The following is a 13930-nucleotide window of genomic DNA, read 5'->3' on the forward strand; positions in this document are numbered from 1 at the left end:
GGGGGACCGGGCGGGCCTCGAGGAGTGAAGGAAAGGCGGGGACCCGGATGTGTGTGGCGGCGGCGGCCGAAGAGCTTGTGTGCGGAGCTGAGAGGCCTATGGATGAGGAGGACGCGGCGGCCCCGGTAGGCGGGGATCGGGGGCGGGGTCCCGTAGGCCTCGTATCTCCCCGGAGCATGAAGCGGAAGGCGGGGGTCCTGGGCGGGGGCTACGGGGCCAGGGGCGGGGCCCTGCGCTGTGGTCACTGGGCTTCCTCTGTCGGCGCACCCTCGGCCCAGTGCAGGGCCTGGGGACACGGGGCGTAGGCACACGGATAGGCTGGGGCCCCGCTGCTCCCGGGTCTCATCTCAGTGATCAAGCTGTGCCCGGGGAGGAGACGGGGCCCAGTAGGGCCGCCACTCGCCGGTGCCAAGGCTATGCGGTCTGGGCAACCAGCATCTACCTGGGGTCGAGCCCTGGCTGAGTGCCTGGGAGTGGAATCTTAGGGCTGTCTGTCCCACAGGTGCCTACTCTTCTGGGCCACGTGGTGGGTTGTAGCTACTGCATAAGAGTCGTAATTTGCGCATTGGGATCAAATTCAGCCCAGCTAAGGCTTACTAAGCATCTACCGTGTGCAAGGCAATGCCAGGCCTTAAGAAAACCCCTGTCCCAGGGTTTGGGGAATGGGAAGAGAAGAGTACTTCACCTCTTTCTCACTTTTGACTCCCAGGAAAAATCATTCATTCATTTATATGTAGAAGGTTGTTTAAATACCTGGATCATCCCACTCCCATCCATCAGCGCTGCTACCAACTCAGTGGATGTCATTTCTCATCTGAACTGCTGCAACAACCTCTGAATTGTTTGCCCACATCTGTTCTTGATCCTCTTGTGATCAGTTCTCCAACCAGCAGCTGGAATGATCTTTAGGAATTGATTAAGATCGTGGCTTTTTTTTTTTTGAGATGGAGTTTCACCCTGTCTCCGAGGTTGCAGTGCAGTAGGACGATCTCGGCTTACTGCAACCTCCACCTCCCAGGTTCAAGCGATTCTCTTACCTCAGCCTTCTGAGTAGCTGGGATTACAGGCGTGCACCACCACGCCTGGCTAATTTTTTTGTATTTTTAGTACAGACGGGGTTTCACCATGCTGGTCAGGCTGGTCTTCAACTCCTGACCTCGTGATCCACCCACCTCAGCCTCCCAAAGTGCTGGGATCACAGGCTTGAGCCACTGGGCCCAGGATCATTGCGTTTTTTGTTTTTTTTTCTTTTCTTTTTTGAGACAGGGTCTTGCTCTGTCAGCCATGCTGGAGTGTAGTGGCACAATCAGAACTCACTGCAGCCTTGACCTACCGGACTCAAGCCATCCTCAGTCTCCTTAGTAGCTGGGACTCTACAAGTGCACACCGCCACACCTGGCTCATTGTTTTAATTTTTGGTAGAGATGAGGTCTCACTATGTTGCCCCGGCTGGTCTGGAAGTCCTGGCCTCAAGCGATCCTCCTGCCTCAGCCTCCCAAGGTGCTGGGATTGCAGGCATGAGCCATCATACCCGGCCAATCATGGCATTTCCTTGCTTACAACCCTCTAGAGGTTTCCATCTTGAAATAAAATCCAAACTCCTTACTATTGTCTGTAAGGCCTTGATCTGACTCCTGCCTTATTCTCATCTTGTACATTCTCCCTCATATTCCCTACACACCAGCTGTCCATGCCTTCTTTCTGTTTTTCTACCATGGCAGCTGTCTTCCACCCAAGGACCTGTGGCTGCTCTTCCTGCCTGGAATATGCCTGGCTTGTCATTTGCCTAGCTCCTTTTAAACTCAAATGTCACCTCCTCAGAGAGACCGCCTCTGTCCATTCTGTCCACTGCCTCCAGATTCTTTATCATATCACCCTGTTCTTTTCTCAGCTGCCTGCAATTATGTCTGTTTATTGTCTGTCATGTCCATCTCCCAGCCTGTGAGAATGGGAATCCTGTCCATCTTGTTTACAGCTCCATCACTAGCACAGAGAAGAGCGCACATAGTAGGAGCTTGGTAAATGTTTGTTGAATGGAAGGAAGAAGATGGGTGTTGTTGAGGTCAATCTGGGCAGCTAGCCTCAAGGCCAGTGCCTTCTCTACATTCTGGGTCACACAGGCTGAGGTGCTTTACTCAGGGCCCTGCCTTCTCCTCAATCACCTTCTCCCCTTGGCAGATTTGTTCTCATGAACAAGATGGATGACCTCAACCTGCACTACCGGTTTCTGAATTGGCGCCGGCGGATCCGGGAGATTCGAGAGGTCCGAGCTTTCCGATATCAGGAGAGGTTCAAACATATCCTTGTAGATGGAGATACTTTAAGGTGAGTTTAGGGGAATGCTTCCACATTTTCTTCTCTGTTCCAGATCTTAGAGAGGAAAGGGATTTTTTTTTTTTTTTTCCAGAGAAGGGGACTGTGCATGGGGAAAGGGGGATGCCCTTGACTCCAGAGGCTTTTCTTTTTTTTTTTTTTTTAAGACAGAGTCTCACTCTGTCACCCAGGCTGCAGTGCAGTGGCGTGATCTTGGCTCACTGCAACCTCTGCCTCATGGGTTCAAGCAATTCTCCTGCCTCAGCCTCCCAAGTAGCTGGGATTACAGGCGTGCACCACCACATATGGCTAATTTTTTGTAATTTTTGTAGAGACAAGATTTCACCATGTTGACCAGGCAAGTCTCGAACTCCTGACCTCAAGTGATCCACCCGCCCAGAGGCCTTTCTGAGTGAAGCAGTGTGTGCTGCCTCACCCTGCACTCACTTCTGCCTCTGTCACTGGGTGGCTCTGTCCTCATCCAGCAAGGAGGGGATCCAGCTGGGTAGGGGAAGGGATCAGGTCAGACACAGGAGGCTGCTGGGGTCTCAGGAGCTTCGCAGGTGCTTTGTTAAGACTCCAGTGGGGTACCTGAGTCTCCTGCTTCTGTCTCAGGGATTGGGTCTAGCAAAGACTGGCTGTTTCAAAGGCAGTTGATTTCCTATTTGGGGAAGGGCCATTCTATAGTGTACCCTGTCCACCAACTCCTGTATTTCCAGCCCCTTGGCTTGTGTGTGTGTTTCCTCCCTCTTTTCTGGCTTGATCCCCTTCCCTGACTCCTTCTGAGCCCATGCTCTCACAAAGTTCCACTGAAGAGGGAAGAAAGTAGTACTGTTTAACTAGAGGCAAGAAAGCTGAGGAATGGGAACTGAATCACTGTCTTCCAATCGATGAAGGGCTTTGGTAAAGAGGATAGAGACCAGCCATTCTCCAGCTCCACTGAGGACAGAGCCAGAGGAAAAGGGCCGAAGCTGCAGCATGAGAGATTGAGGTTAGACAGGGTTGTGAGATCTCTCTTAGGCAAGTAAAGGAGGCTCTACGTTCTTTTCCTCCTGGAAATGAAGAAACCAGGCTTGCACTGGTCTGGTATGGGTTGGATTCCAGCTGGAGGCTGCGAGAGAAGTAGGGTGAGGTGACCTTAAGTATCTGGTTATGATGTCTGCCGATGTACTGAAGTGCGGCCTGATGGATTCTCCTGTGTGCTGGCCCTTGCAGGGTAAGGGTGGGAGATGCTGAGGCCCTCCCGCTACTCTTGGGCTAGGCTGTTAATGGAATTCCCCCCTCATTCCTCCTTCAGTTACCATGGAAACTCTGGTGAAGTTGGCTGCTACGTGGCTTCTCGACCCCTGACCAAGGACAGCAATTATTTTGAGGTGATCAAGGCAGTGGGTGGGCAGAGCAGGGGATGAGCTCGGGGGTGAGATCATTAAGCCCCAAGGAGCTCCTTTACTAGATGTATGACCTGGGCCTTTTAATTTTCCATCAGGGCTGTCCTGTTGGCTGGGAAATAGGTGCAGGATAGCATGGCCCCTCATTTGAGAGATAGGTGCCCTGGAGACCTGTCACCCTGTCCCTTCTGCTCTCCTGCCCCTTACCTAGGTAGACTGTGACCCATATCCCAGACCTTGACTCATGTCCCCTAACCCAAACCCACCATACAGGGACGTGAGTCCTATCTTTCTCCAAAGCTTGGGAGTAATTTTCTAAGTGCAATAGGCACCCACTCTCACCAGTTCCCGCATCTGAGTATCTTTTTTCCTGATTCCCATGTCCTTTTTCTCTTTGAGCCTCAGCCCCCTTTAATCTCTAAGTCCCCTTCCCCCACCCCCAGCAATTCATCCCATTTCCCAGCCCTGCTGACTATGCCCTGCTCTCTTCTCTGCAGGTGTCTATTGTGGACAGTGGAGTCCGGGGCACCATTGCTGTGGGGCTGGTCCCTCAGTACTACAGCTTGGATCACCAGCCTGGCTGGTTGCCTGACTCTGTAGCCTACCATGCTGATGATGGCAAGTGAGTTGCCTCTTGTGCAACCTGGCCCTTTTCCTATGAATTTGGGAATCTTAGATCTGAAGAACTATGTTGGCCTGGCTTTTCCCATTCGGTGTTTCATAGACTTTTCTGGGCAGGACAGGGAAGTGGCCTGGCAGCTACCCTTGAAGGCTTACAGACTAGAGGAGGGTGATGCTCATGCCAGGACATAAGTGGGTACCATCATGGAGTGACCAGGAGCAGCAAGATGAGGATGAAGCCTCTGGTGTCAGTGCTGGGGAGAAGTTGGGAAGCCAGGCTCGGGTCCTGTGTCTGTACTACTCTGTCTGCAGGCTGTACAATGGCCGAGCCAAGGGCCGCCAGTTTGGGTCAAAGTGCAACTCCGGGGACCGGATTGGCTGTGGCATTGAGCCTGTGTCTTTTGATGTGCAGACTGCCCAGATCTTCTTCACCAAAAATGGGAAGCGGGTGAGTGGGAAATCGTGGGTGGGATTTATGTGGCTGAAATCTGCCAAAGGATTTGTGGGGAGTGATTAGGAAGAGTCTGCTGGCTGGGGCTTGCCCAGGGACCCTTGCACTGAGTTCCCATCTCCTCCAGTCCAGCCTCAGATTCTCCTGAAGTCTCCTGTGTGTAAGAGAAGATACTTCCCATGGCCAGAGGAAGCTGGGACATTGCCCAGATGGCAGGCAGAGAGAGGCAAGTTAGTGGAGCAGAGGATGAGCAGGAATTGTGGGGAACAGAATTAGGTGATTTGGGGGAAGGTTTTGAGCAGATAAAAAAGAGGGGAAGATTATGGCCTGGCCATGTAAGCTGGAGGTCCTCTTTGGGTTTTGACTTGAGTGCTTTTGGGGATATATCCTTTCTGTGTCCTGTTTTCCTTGTTTCACATCTCTTTCACTATCCCCTTCATAGACAGACTATGCGTGGTGAGGAGATGGGATAGGAGCCAATAGAAGAGAGAGACACTCAGCTGTCTCCCTTCTATCCAATTCCATCTCCCACATTGGGAAATTGGTTTCTCAGGCCTTGGCCAAGGGGTCCTGCTGCCTTAGCATCTGCACCTCGGCACTCTCCTGTCCAGAACACGTACTGAAAGTATTTGGCAGCAAGTCAGGAGACTTGTGTTTGTCTTCTAGCTCTGTAGATACCTTGCTTAGCCAGGAGTACTTAGCACATTTGTAAACTTTTCTGCACCTCTGGGTTGCTTTTTTTTTTTTTTAATTTGTCAGTGTGTGCGATAATTATTGGTTGCATCATCTTAAAAGTACCTTTGTTAGAATTAGGTGAGCTATGGAAAAGCAGGCCAGGCGGCAGCTCCCTCTTTCCCCCCGCTGCAGGTGGGCTCTACCATCATGCCCATGTCCCCAGATGGACTGTTCCCAGCAGTGGGCATGCACTCCCTGGGTGAGGAGGTGCGGCTGCACCTCAACGCTGAGCTGGGCCGTGAGGACGACAGCGTCATGATGGTGGACAGTTACGAGGACGAATGGGGCCGGCTACATGATGTCAGAGTCTGTGGGACTGTAAGTAGTGGGTGGGAGGGTGGGAGGGGCTGGGTTGGAGGAGGCTGGGCAGAACACCTGTGGGCACATGGTCATGTCTGAATTGCTGGGAATGGGGAGCAGGACAGTGTCTGTGTGGGGTTCGGCAGGATAGCCTGGGCTCTTGACATCTTGAGTCCAGATCTGTGGTTTTTTTTTTTTTTTTTTTTTTTTTTTTGAGACGGAGTCTCGCTCTGTCGACAGGCTGGAGTGCAGTGGCCGGATCTCAGCTCACTGCAAGGTCCGCCTCCCAGTTTTACGCCATTCTCCTGCCTCAGCCTCCCAAGTTGCTGGGACTACAGGTGCCCGCCTCGTCGCCCGGCTAGTTTTTTGTATTTTTTAGTAGAGACGGGGTTTCACCGTATTAGCCAGGATGGTCTCGATCTCCTGACCTCATGATCCGCCCGTCTCGGCCTCCCAAAGTCCTGGAATTACAGGCTTGAGCCACTGCGCCTGGCCAGATCTGTGTTTTCTTTAGCACGTATTCCCTTTTCTTCACTTCCTCCTCTTTGGGGAACTCAGATTTGTAGTTTGACCCTGGGAACAAGTAGTTCTGCTTTGCCTTTTTTGGTTCCTTCAGCTTCTGGTGTCTTCTACAGCCCTGCACACCTGCCTTTGAGGGGCTGGGGGCTGATCTGGAGGCAAAATGCCTGGATCACCCTCTTGGCTTGATCCCAGCTCAGCTGGCCCAGGCTTTTCATTCAAAGTGTTGTGGGGCAGGTGTGGTCAGAAGTCCCACACATGTGGTAGAAGGTTCTTAGCCATCTTTTTTGCGGAAGCATCAGTGTCAGTCTCTGTTGTCTTATCCCTGCATTTGATAGAGGATTAGAATGGAGGCAATAAAGATTCAGTGAGCATCCTTGCACCTCCAAAGCTTGCTTCATTTATCTTTTCCTCATACCTGCTTTAGTATTGATTTTAAGCTTTGTTGGGAAGCATGTGGAGCTTGAGAAAGGGAAATTCTTCCTCCCTGGATTTTAAGTTTTGTTGGAGAATTCATGAACCTTGAGAAAGGGAAATTCTTCCTATTGGCCTCAATACACTGTGCTGCATTGGGAGTGAAGGGACGCCAAGTCCAGGATCTGGCCCTGACCTCTAGTGGGCTGCTCAGCCCTCCCACTTTGAATTGTCCTTCTGCTACCCCCTTGCTCCTGGCCTGGCCTTTTTCTCCACCCTCTGGCCTTTCCACCCCAACTCAGGCTGTTTTCAACTCAGTCTTTTATAACAAAACAGAAGCAGTGGGGGGTGGGAGTGGATTAGGAGCCAGGCCTCCCCCTGGTAGAGTGGAACTCAGGAAAAAAATGACAGCAAGTGTGCCCTCCTGCTGCTTCTGACACTCTGCACCCCCTTCTGGCATCAGGGTCTCAGGCTGCAGCAACCGAGAACTAAGAGGCCTCAGATGCCCACTCCGTGACTCTCACGTCTCCTTTTTTCCCTCAGTCTACCATCGTTCTGACAGTATCTAGGGTTAAACTTGGGGCTGAGCCAGGGCGATGTTCCAGCTCTCATCTCTGACCTCTCCTCAAGAGTTTTTTCCTGGCATCCTTTCTCTGCCTGGACCTGTCCCCACTCTGCTCTCAGCTCCTCCCAGGCAATCTTTTCTAATTGATGCAGAATCCTGTAGACATTTATAAATAGCCTTCCTTCCTCCCCACCCTCCCCCCAACACCCTCAGGCCACTTATTTAGGAGTTTTTTTTCTTTTTTAGACATAAGCTGTTGAATTGGGCCCTTCTCTCGGACCCTCACCCCAGCTTGGGCCAGGTGGCAGGGTGGGAGCACTACTCCTGGGGCACCCGTTCCTCTGGGGCTGACTTGGGCATGAACCTCCTGAGGGACATGTGCCTTCTTCCAGTCATGCCAACTTTCCTTTTTTTTTTTTTTTTTTTTTTTTAAGACAGGCTCTCACTCTGTCACCCAGACTGGAGTGCTGGCTCACTTCAGCCTCCACCTCCCAGGCTCAAGGGATCCTCCCACCTTGACCTCCCAAATTGCTGGGATTCGAGGCATAAGCCACTGCACTGGGCCTCAACATTTGTTAGATTTGAGTCTTTGGATATAGACAGACTTGGCTCTTTCTTTTTTTTTTTTTTTTTTTTTTTGAGACAGGAGTCTCGCTCTGCCGCCCAGGCTGGAGTGCAATGGCCGGATCTCAGCTCACTGCAAGCCCCGCCTCCTGGGTTTACGCCATTCTCCTGCCTCAGCCTCCCGAGTAGCTGGGACTACAGGCGTCCGCCACGTCGCCCGGCTAGTTTTTTGTATTTTTTAGTAGAGACGGGGTTTCACCGTGTTAGCCAGGATGGTCTCGATCTCCTGACCTCGTGATCCGCCCGTCTCGGCCTCCCAAAGTGCTGGGATTACAGGCGTGAGCCACCGCGCCCGGCCCGACCTGGGTCTTTCTTGAGCGGAATTCTTCCCCTGCCTCTTGTGGCCTGTTTTCCCTCCTAAAGAGTCCACCTCCCCAGAGCTTTGAGGGGGTTGAGGAGTTGCTGGGGCACTTGCTCAGGGGTGGGAGTGTTGCCTCTTGCCTCATCCCTGCCCCTAGGCCTCACAAAGTGAGGTAATGTGGTGGAGGGGAGCTGGGGGCGGTAGGTAACAGCTAGGGGATTAGACTCATTCTGTGTTTGTGTCCTGTTCACAGCTCCTCTGACAACACCTTAGTGACAGGGGCAACAGCTTTGGTACACACAGGGTGGTGAATAAGGCCCCACCCTTCCAGGGGTCCTCCCCAGACCCAGCCCAGAGGGCGGCCGTGTTGGGGCCTGAGCTGGCCAGTGGAGAGTGTGTACTTGGTTCCTGTTTCAGTTGCTTCTGGGCCCTCAGGGCACTGAGCCCTTTGTTGCTCCTGTCAAGAGGGATTAGGGTCTCTGCTGGCAAAGGGAGGCGGGCGGATACCAGCAGGGGAGAAGAGGCTGGGAAGGTGCTACTGGTAGAGGGAGGGTGTGGAGTGCACGAGACTGTCCACAATCTGGTCTGCAGCCTCCACTCTGTGGCACTGAGTCACCTCTTTGGCTTCTTGGGGCTTTGGTGGTGTGTATGTATTGGGGGGACACCCAAAGAAAGGGCTTCCTCTTCCCCCACCAAAAATGCAGAGAAACATTTCTGTTGATTGGACATTGTTTGAGAGGAGGACACTTAGGGTAGAGTTGTCTGGGGAGTGGTCATCATCCTGGTTGGCCTAAGGGACCATTGTAGTTGAAAGTAATGGCTAAGATGAAAGATCATTTCCTTGTTTGTGATTGGCAGTTCCAGTGTAACCCCATTTCCTGATTTAGGGAGAGGCAGCAATGTGTACTGGTCATTCATTAAGTCTTCCCCTGTTTTTGGAAATCCAGGTAATTTTGTCCTGATTTTACTGTTGAAGAAACCAAGGCTTAAGGAGGTGAATGTCATTTGCCTGAGGTTAGCAGCTGTTAAGTAATAGGAGTTAGGATTTGAACCCAGGTGTGTTGGATTCTGAGGCACAGATTGAGGCACTAGCATCAAGATCCTAACAGTTCAGACTCTAAGGGTTAACCTTAACTCCTCCTCTAGGTTCCTAACAGCTGTAGACGAAGGAGGCAGAGGAATGTATTCAAGAAAGAATCTGTCAGGGAGGCCAAATATTCCCCCAACTTCCACCCCTCTGAGTTCTCTGGGAAGGCTCAGGAGGGGTCGGGGGAACTTTGTCCAGGAGCAGGAGAGTGGATCAGGAGGTTTCTGATGGCTTTCACTGTGAGGGCTGGGCTGTCCTCTCTGAAGAGGGCACACTGTACAAGGCTCTCCTGTACACTGCACAGGTACCTAGTTGTCCAGGACATCAGCATTCTGTCTGAAGTGCTCTGTGGTTGGCAGGTGGAGAGTGGGTTTTAGAGACTGATGTTGGGGTAGTCCGTCCTGGCTTTTAGTGTGAGAAAGCACCTCCACCCTATCCGGAGACAGAAATGCAGCAGTTACCCTCTTCTGAGCTGAGGCAAAGGGAAGGGCTGGGCGGGTATTTCCCAAGGATCAGGATCTGGATCGGCTGTCTTTTGGCTCTGGAAATGGAGAACACTGTGTTTCCTACACCGAGGCCAATTGGATAGAATGGGTCAAAGGCAGCTGTGGGGTCCCCCACCCAGTTCTGCAATGCTGGGTGGAGAGGGTAGGCTGGGGGCTGCTCTGCCTGGGTGGAGTCTAAACTAGTTAATGTGGATCAAGCCACACCCCTCCTGGCTTGCTGGGGAGAGAGGCAAAGGAGGAACCCAGGCTGAGCAGAAAATACACCATGAACAGAATTCAAACAGTGTGGCCTTGGGGATGGGCTTAGGTGGTCTCCTATGCATGCTGCTTTCCCCCTCATGATCCCCAGTTATCTTTGGAGAGGAGGGAAGGATGGACTTGAGGTGGTGGGGCTTTGGGGATCCAGGGCTGAGAAGGGCACCAAGCCCCTCTAGTCCTACTCTCAGAAGGGGTTAGTAGCACCCCACTTTAAGCACCTGAGCTAAGCAGCCGGCCATCTGAGGCTGGGAGTGGGGATGCAGGATAAGCCTCTGCTGGAGACACACACAGGCTTCTGTGCTGGTGCAGGTGGGCATAATTCCTTTCCTGTTCAGGCAGGAATCTGTGAGAGGTGAGAGGCCAGCGTCCCAAAGCTTGCCAGGGAGACATGGAGGAGGTCCCCAGGCAGCATGTTTCCTTCAGGGCTGCAGGGGCAGGAGGGTAGAAGAAAGTCTTGAGGGGCAGTTGGGCTAATTAAAAGGAGATTAAGGAATCCCAGGTGAGGCTGAGGGTGGGGGGAAGAGGGGATGGGGTTGAGTCATCGCCCCACTATTACCATGACAACTGACAAATAAATCCTCCCAGATTGGGGGTTGCCGCCCCATCGTGCCCAGGCAGGACCATTGTGGGACTGAAGAGCCCCAAGAACCCATCAGTCATCTCCCTCTCCTACCTCCTTGCCCCTACTCCAGCTTGAATGAGCAATGAGGGGCTGGGAACAGCTAAGCCTGCCTCTGTCTTCATTTTGACCTCTCCCCTCCCTCACATGAAATGAGGGAGTAGAGCTGGGCGTTCTGGGTCCCTGGGCTCCCCTCAGCACCTCCCTGATCCAGCTAAGAACAGCTGTGTTCACAGCCAAGTAAAACAAGGACCTTGAGAAATTATGTCAGGCCCATCCCAGACAGAATTGGCTTCTGCACTCACCCCCTTCCTCTGAATATCTGGGGTTGGCACCTAACTTCTGCATCCTCCCTGTCCTCATTAGGCCCCCTGAGAAAGTCATCAAGTTTCCTCTCAGCCTAGTCTTGCTTCTCCTTTCCCCTGTGCTCGGGACCCTGAGTGGACCTTTTCCAGCAGGAAAGGCTGCAGGGTTCTTCACCGGGATGAGGATGTTATCTAGAGCCCCCTGGTGTGCCACTCCCCTAGCTGTGCCACTTTCCCCGGCCTCCCAGAAAGCGTCGCGGGGAGGTGGGCATTCAGCAAGGGGCTCCCCCTGCTCATGCTCTCCCCTTTGCCTCCCACCCCATCCTGTTCTTCCATGCTGGCCTAGAACTTTGGAGCCACATTGTATCTCTAGGATTCTTTCCCTTTTAGCTAGGAGTTTTTGTCAAACCTGGGAAAGTGGGACCCAGAATGTCTTGGGTCCAGGTTTCCAGGGTAGATGTCAGCCTGTCCCCTGACCTCCGTCTGGCTCTTCCCCAACAGCTGCTGGAGTACTTAGGGAAGGGCAAAAGCATCGTGGATGTGGGGCTGGCCCAGGCCCGGCACCCACTCAGCACCCGCAGCCACTACTTCGAGGTGGAGATCGTGGACCCTGGAGAGAAATGCTACATTGCCCTGGGGCTGGCACGGAAGGTGGGCACAAGGGCTGAGCTTTTTTGCCCATGGAGCTGCTCAGGTCTGGGGCTGTTGGGGCAGTGCCAGGAAGCTCTTAGAAGAAACCAGGGGAGCCCAGACTTTGGAGGGAGGGTGTTAGCTGAGATGGAACACAGCTGTATGTGTCAGCTGTGTAAGAGTACACACCCCATGTGACCAAGGACCTGAGACAGGCTATGACTGCACCACACACTAAGGCCTGGGAGGTAGGGGTGGGACATGCCATGGCTCTGGCCTTAAAAGCTTAACTAATACTTTCCTCACCCTCCCTGGTTCCCCTGAAGCCCCAGTGCCTGCAGGGTATGAGAGTGTGCGGGGTTGGCACTGTCTGGGTCGTGGCCTGTTCCAGAGGTTCAGATGCCACTCGCCACTCTCTCCTGTCTTCTTGTTTATGCGTGGGACCATAGATCTTCTTTTTCTTCTGGATGCAGGACTATCCCAAGAACAGGCACCCTGGCTGGAGCAGAGGGTCTGTGGCTTATCATGCAGGTGAATAGTGGGCTGCCTGGGAAAGGTGGGATGGTGGGAGATGTGGAGGCATAGGGCTATCCAGTTTTCGCTCTCATGGCCCCTCGCAAATGGCCTCGCTCTTTGCCCTGCTGCTGGCTGACCTCCCCTTCCCAAATCGCTAGTGCTTCCTCCCATCTGTGTTTTCCTCCCAGCTCTGGAAACCGGGGGAGCAGGACAGGAGAGGGAGATCTGGGCCCAGATGGGACATTCCAGGCCTCTGAGCTGGTCCCCTCTGTGCCCTTCCTGCAGATCCTCATTTTCTTGATTTATTTTTATTTTTTGCTGCTTGGTTTCCTTTAAGACTTTAGGACTTTCTTTAGAAGAAAACTGAGCCCAGAGTTCTCCGACTCACCTCCCCTTGCCTGCCCTCCCTGGATGTTCATTCCTTCCCTAGGGCCCCGTCCTCTGACTCCTTTCCTAAGGGTTTCCCCCTTACCCTCTTGAGCAGATGGATACTACGTCTCTTTTTTTTTTTTTTTTTGAGATAGAGTCTTGCACTCTCGCCAGGCTGGAGTGCAGTGGCGCGATCTTGGCTCACTACAAGCTCTGCCTCCTGGGTTCACGCCATTCTCCTGCCTCAGCCTCCTGAGTAGCTGGGACTACAGGTGCCCGCCACCTCGCCCGGCTAATTTTTCGTATTTTTAGTAGAGACGGAGTTTCACTGTTTTAGCCAGGATGGTCTCGATCTCCTGACCTTGTAATCCACCCTGCCTTGGCCTCCCAAAATGCTGGGATTACAGGCGTGAGCCACCGTGCCTGGCTGATACTACATCTCTTTATTTTTTTGGTGCCCCCTTCCTACATCTCTCTCTCCGTCTTTTTTTTTTTTTTTTTTTTTTTTGAGACGGAGTCTCACTCTGTTGCCTAGACTGGAGTGCAGTGGCATGATCTTGGCTCACTGCAACCTCTGCCTCCCAGGCTCAAGTGATCCTCCCACCTCAGCCTCCCAAGTAGGTGGGACTACAGACGGGTGCCACCACGCCCGGCTAATTTTTGTATTTTTAGTAGAGATGTTTCGCCATGCTGGCCATACTGGTCTCAAACTCCCGACTTCAGGTGATCCACCCACCTTGGCCTCCCAAAGTCCTGGGATTCCAGGTGTGAGCCACCGCACCCGGCCTTTCTCTCCATCTTTGTTTCCGCCCTGACCCTTCCCTTCTTCTGAGGGATGGGAAGTGTTCAGCTTCATGGGGCCGCTCTGGGGGTGTGTTGTCAGCTCTCTTTCCTCAAGTGTGTGTCCTCTCCCCTCCCTCCAACAGACGATGGGAAGATCTTCCACGGCAGCGGTGTGGGGGACCCCTTTGGGCCACGCTGTTACAAAGGGGACATCATGGGCTGTGGAATCATGTTCCCCCGGGACTACATTTTGGACAGTGAGGGTAAGTGGGGTGGGGGTGGCCAACCAGGCTGCTTGGGGCAGAGGGTGGAAAGGCACCACAGGAGCTCAGGTTTCCTGGTCTCCTAGGGGACAGTGATGACAGCTGTGACACAGTGATCCTGTCTCCGACTGCCCGGGCTGTCCGGAACGTGCGGAATGTCATGTACCTGCATCAGGAAGGGGAAGAGGAAGAGGAGGAAGAGGAAGAGGAAGAGGATGGGGAAGAGATAGAGCCGGAGCATGAGGGCAGGAAGGTGGTGGTGAGTAGGGAGAGTTTGGGGTGGGACCAGGGTTCTTGGGTCTGGGCTAAGGGTGGGTATTAGTGGAGAGTAGATCTCACAACCAGGGTGGGAAAGACGGGAAG

At 53.1% G+C, this 13930-nt stretch overlaps 1 protein-coding gene across 1 annotated transcript in view; it reads left to right on the forward strand.

The window, feature by feature from the left end:
• The window catches only part of SPRYD3 (SPRY domain containing 3), a 15835-nt gene continuing 1905 nt past the window's right edge, over positions 1–13930 (forward strand). The window contains exons 1-10 of the mRNA XM_010373949.2: positions 1–125; positions 2179–2325; positions 3611–3686; positions 4199–4323; positions 4635–4770; positions 5641–5826; positions 11508–11657; positions 12110–12167; positions 13448–13567; positions 13654–13826. Coding sequence (XP_010372251.1) covers positions 103–125; positions 2179–2325; positions 3611–3686; positions 4199–4323; positions 4635–4770; positions 5641–5826; positions 11508–11657; positions 12110–12167; positions 13448–13567; positions 13654–13826 — 1194 coding nt within the window. The 5' untranslated portion in view covers positions 1–102. The remainder of the gene's footprint in view (positions 126–2178; positions 2326–3610; positions 3687–4198; positions 4324–4634; positions 4771–5640; positions 5827–11507; positions 11658–12109; positions 12168–13447; positions 13568–13653; positions 13827–13930) is intronic.

The sequence above is a fragment of the Rhinopithecus roxellana genome, chromosome 10 (assembly GCF_007565055.1).
Source record: "Rhinopithecus roxellana isolate Shanxi Qingling chromosome 10, ASM756505v1, whole genome shotgun sequence".
In the NCBI taxonomy this organism is placed as follows: Eukaryota; Metazoa; Chordata; class Mammalia; order Primates; family Cercopithecidae; genus Rhinopithecus; species Rhinopithecus roxellana.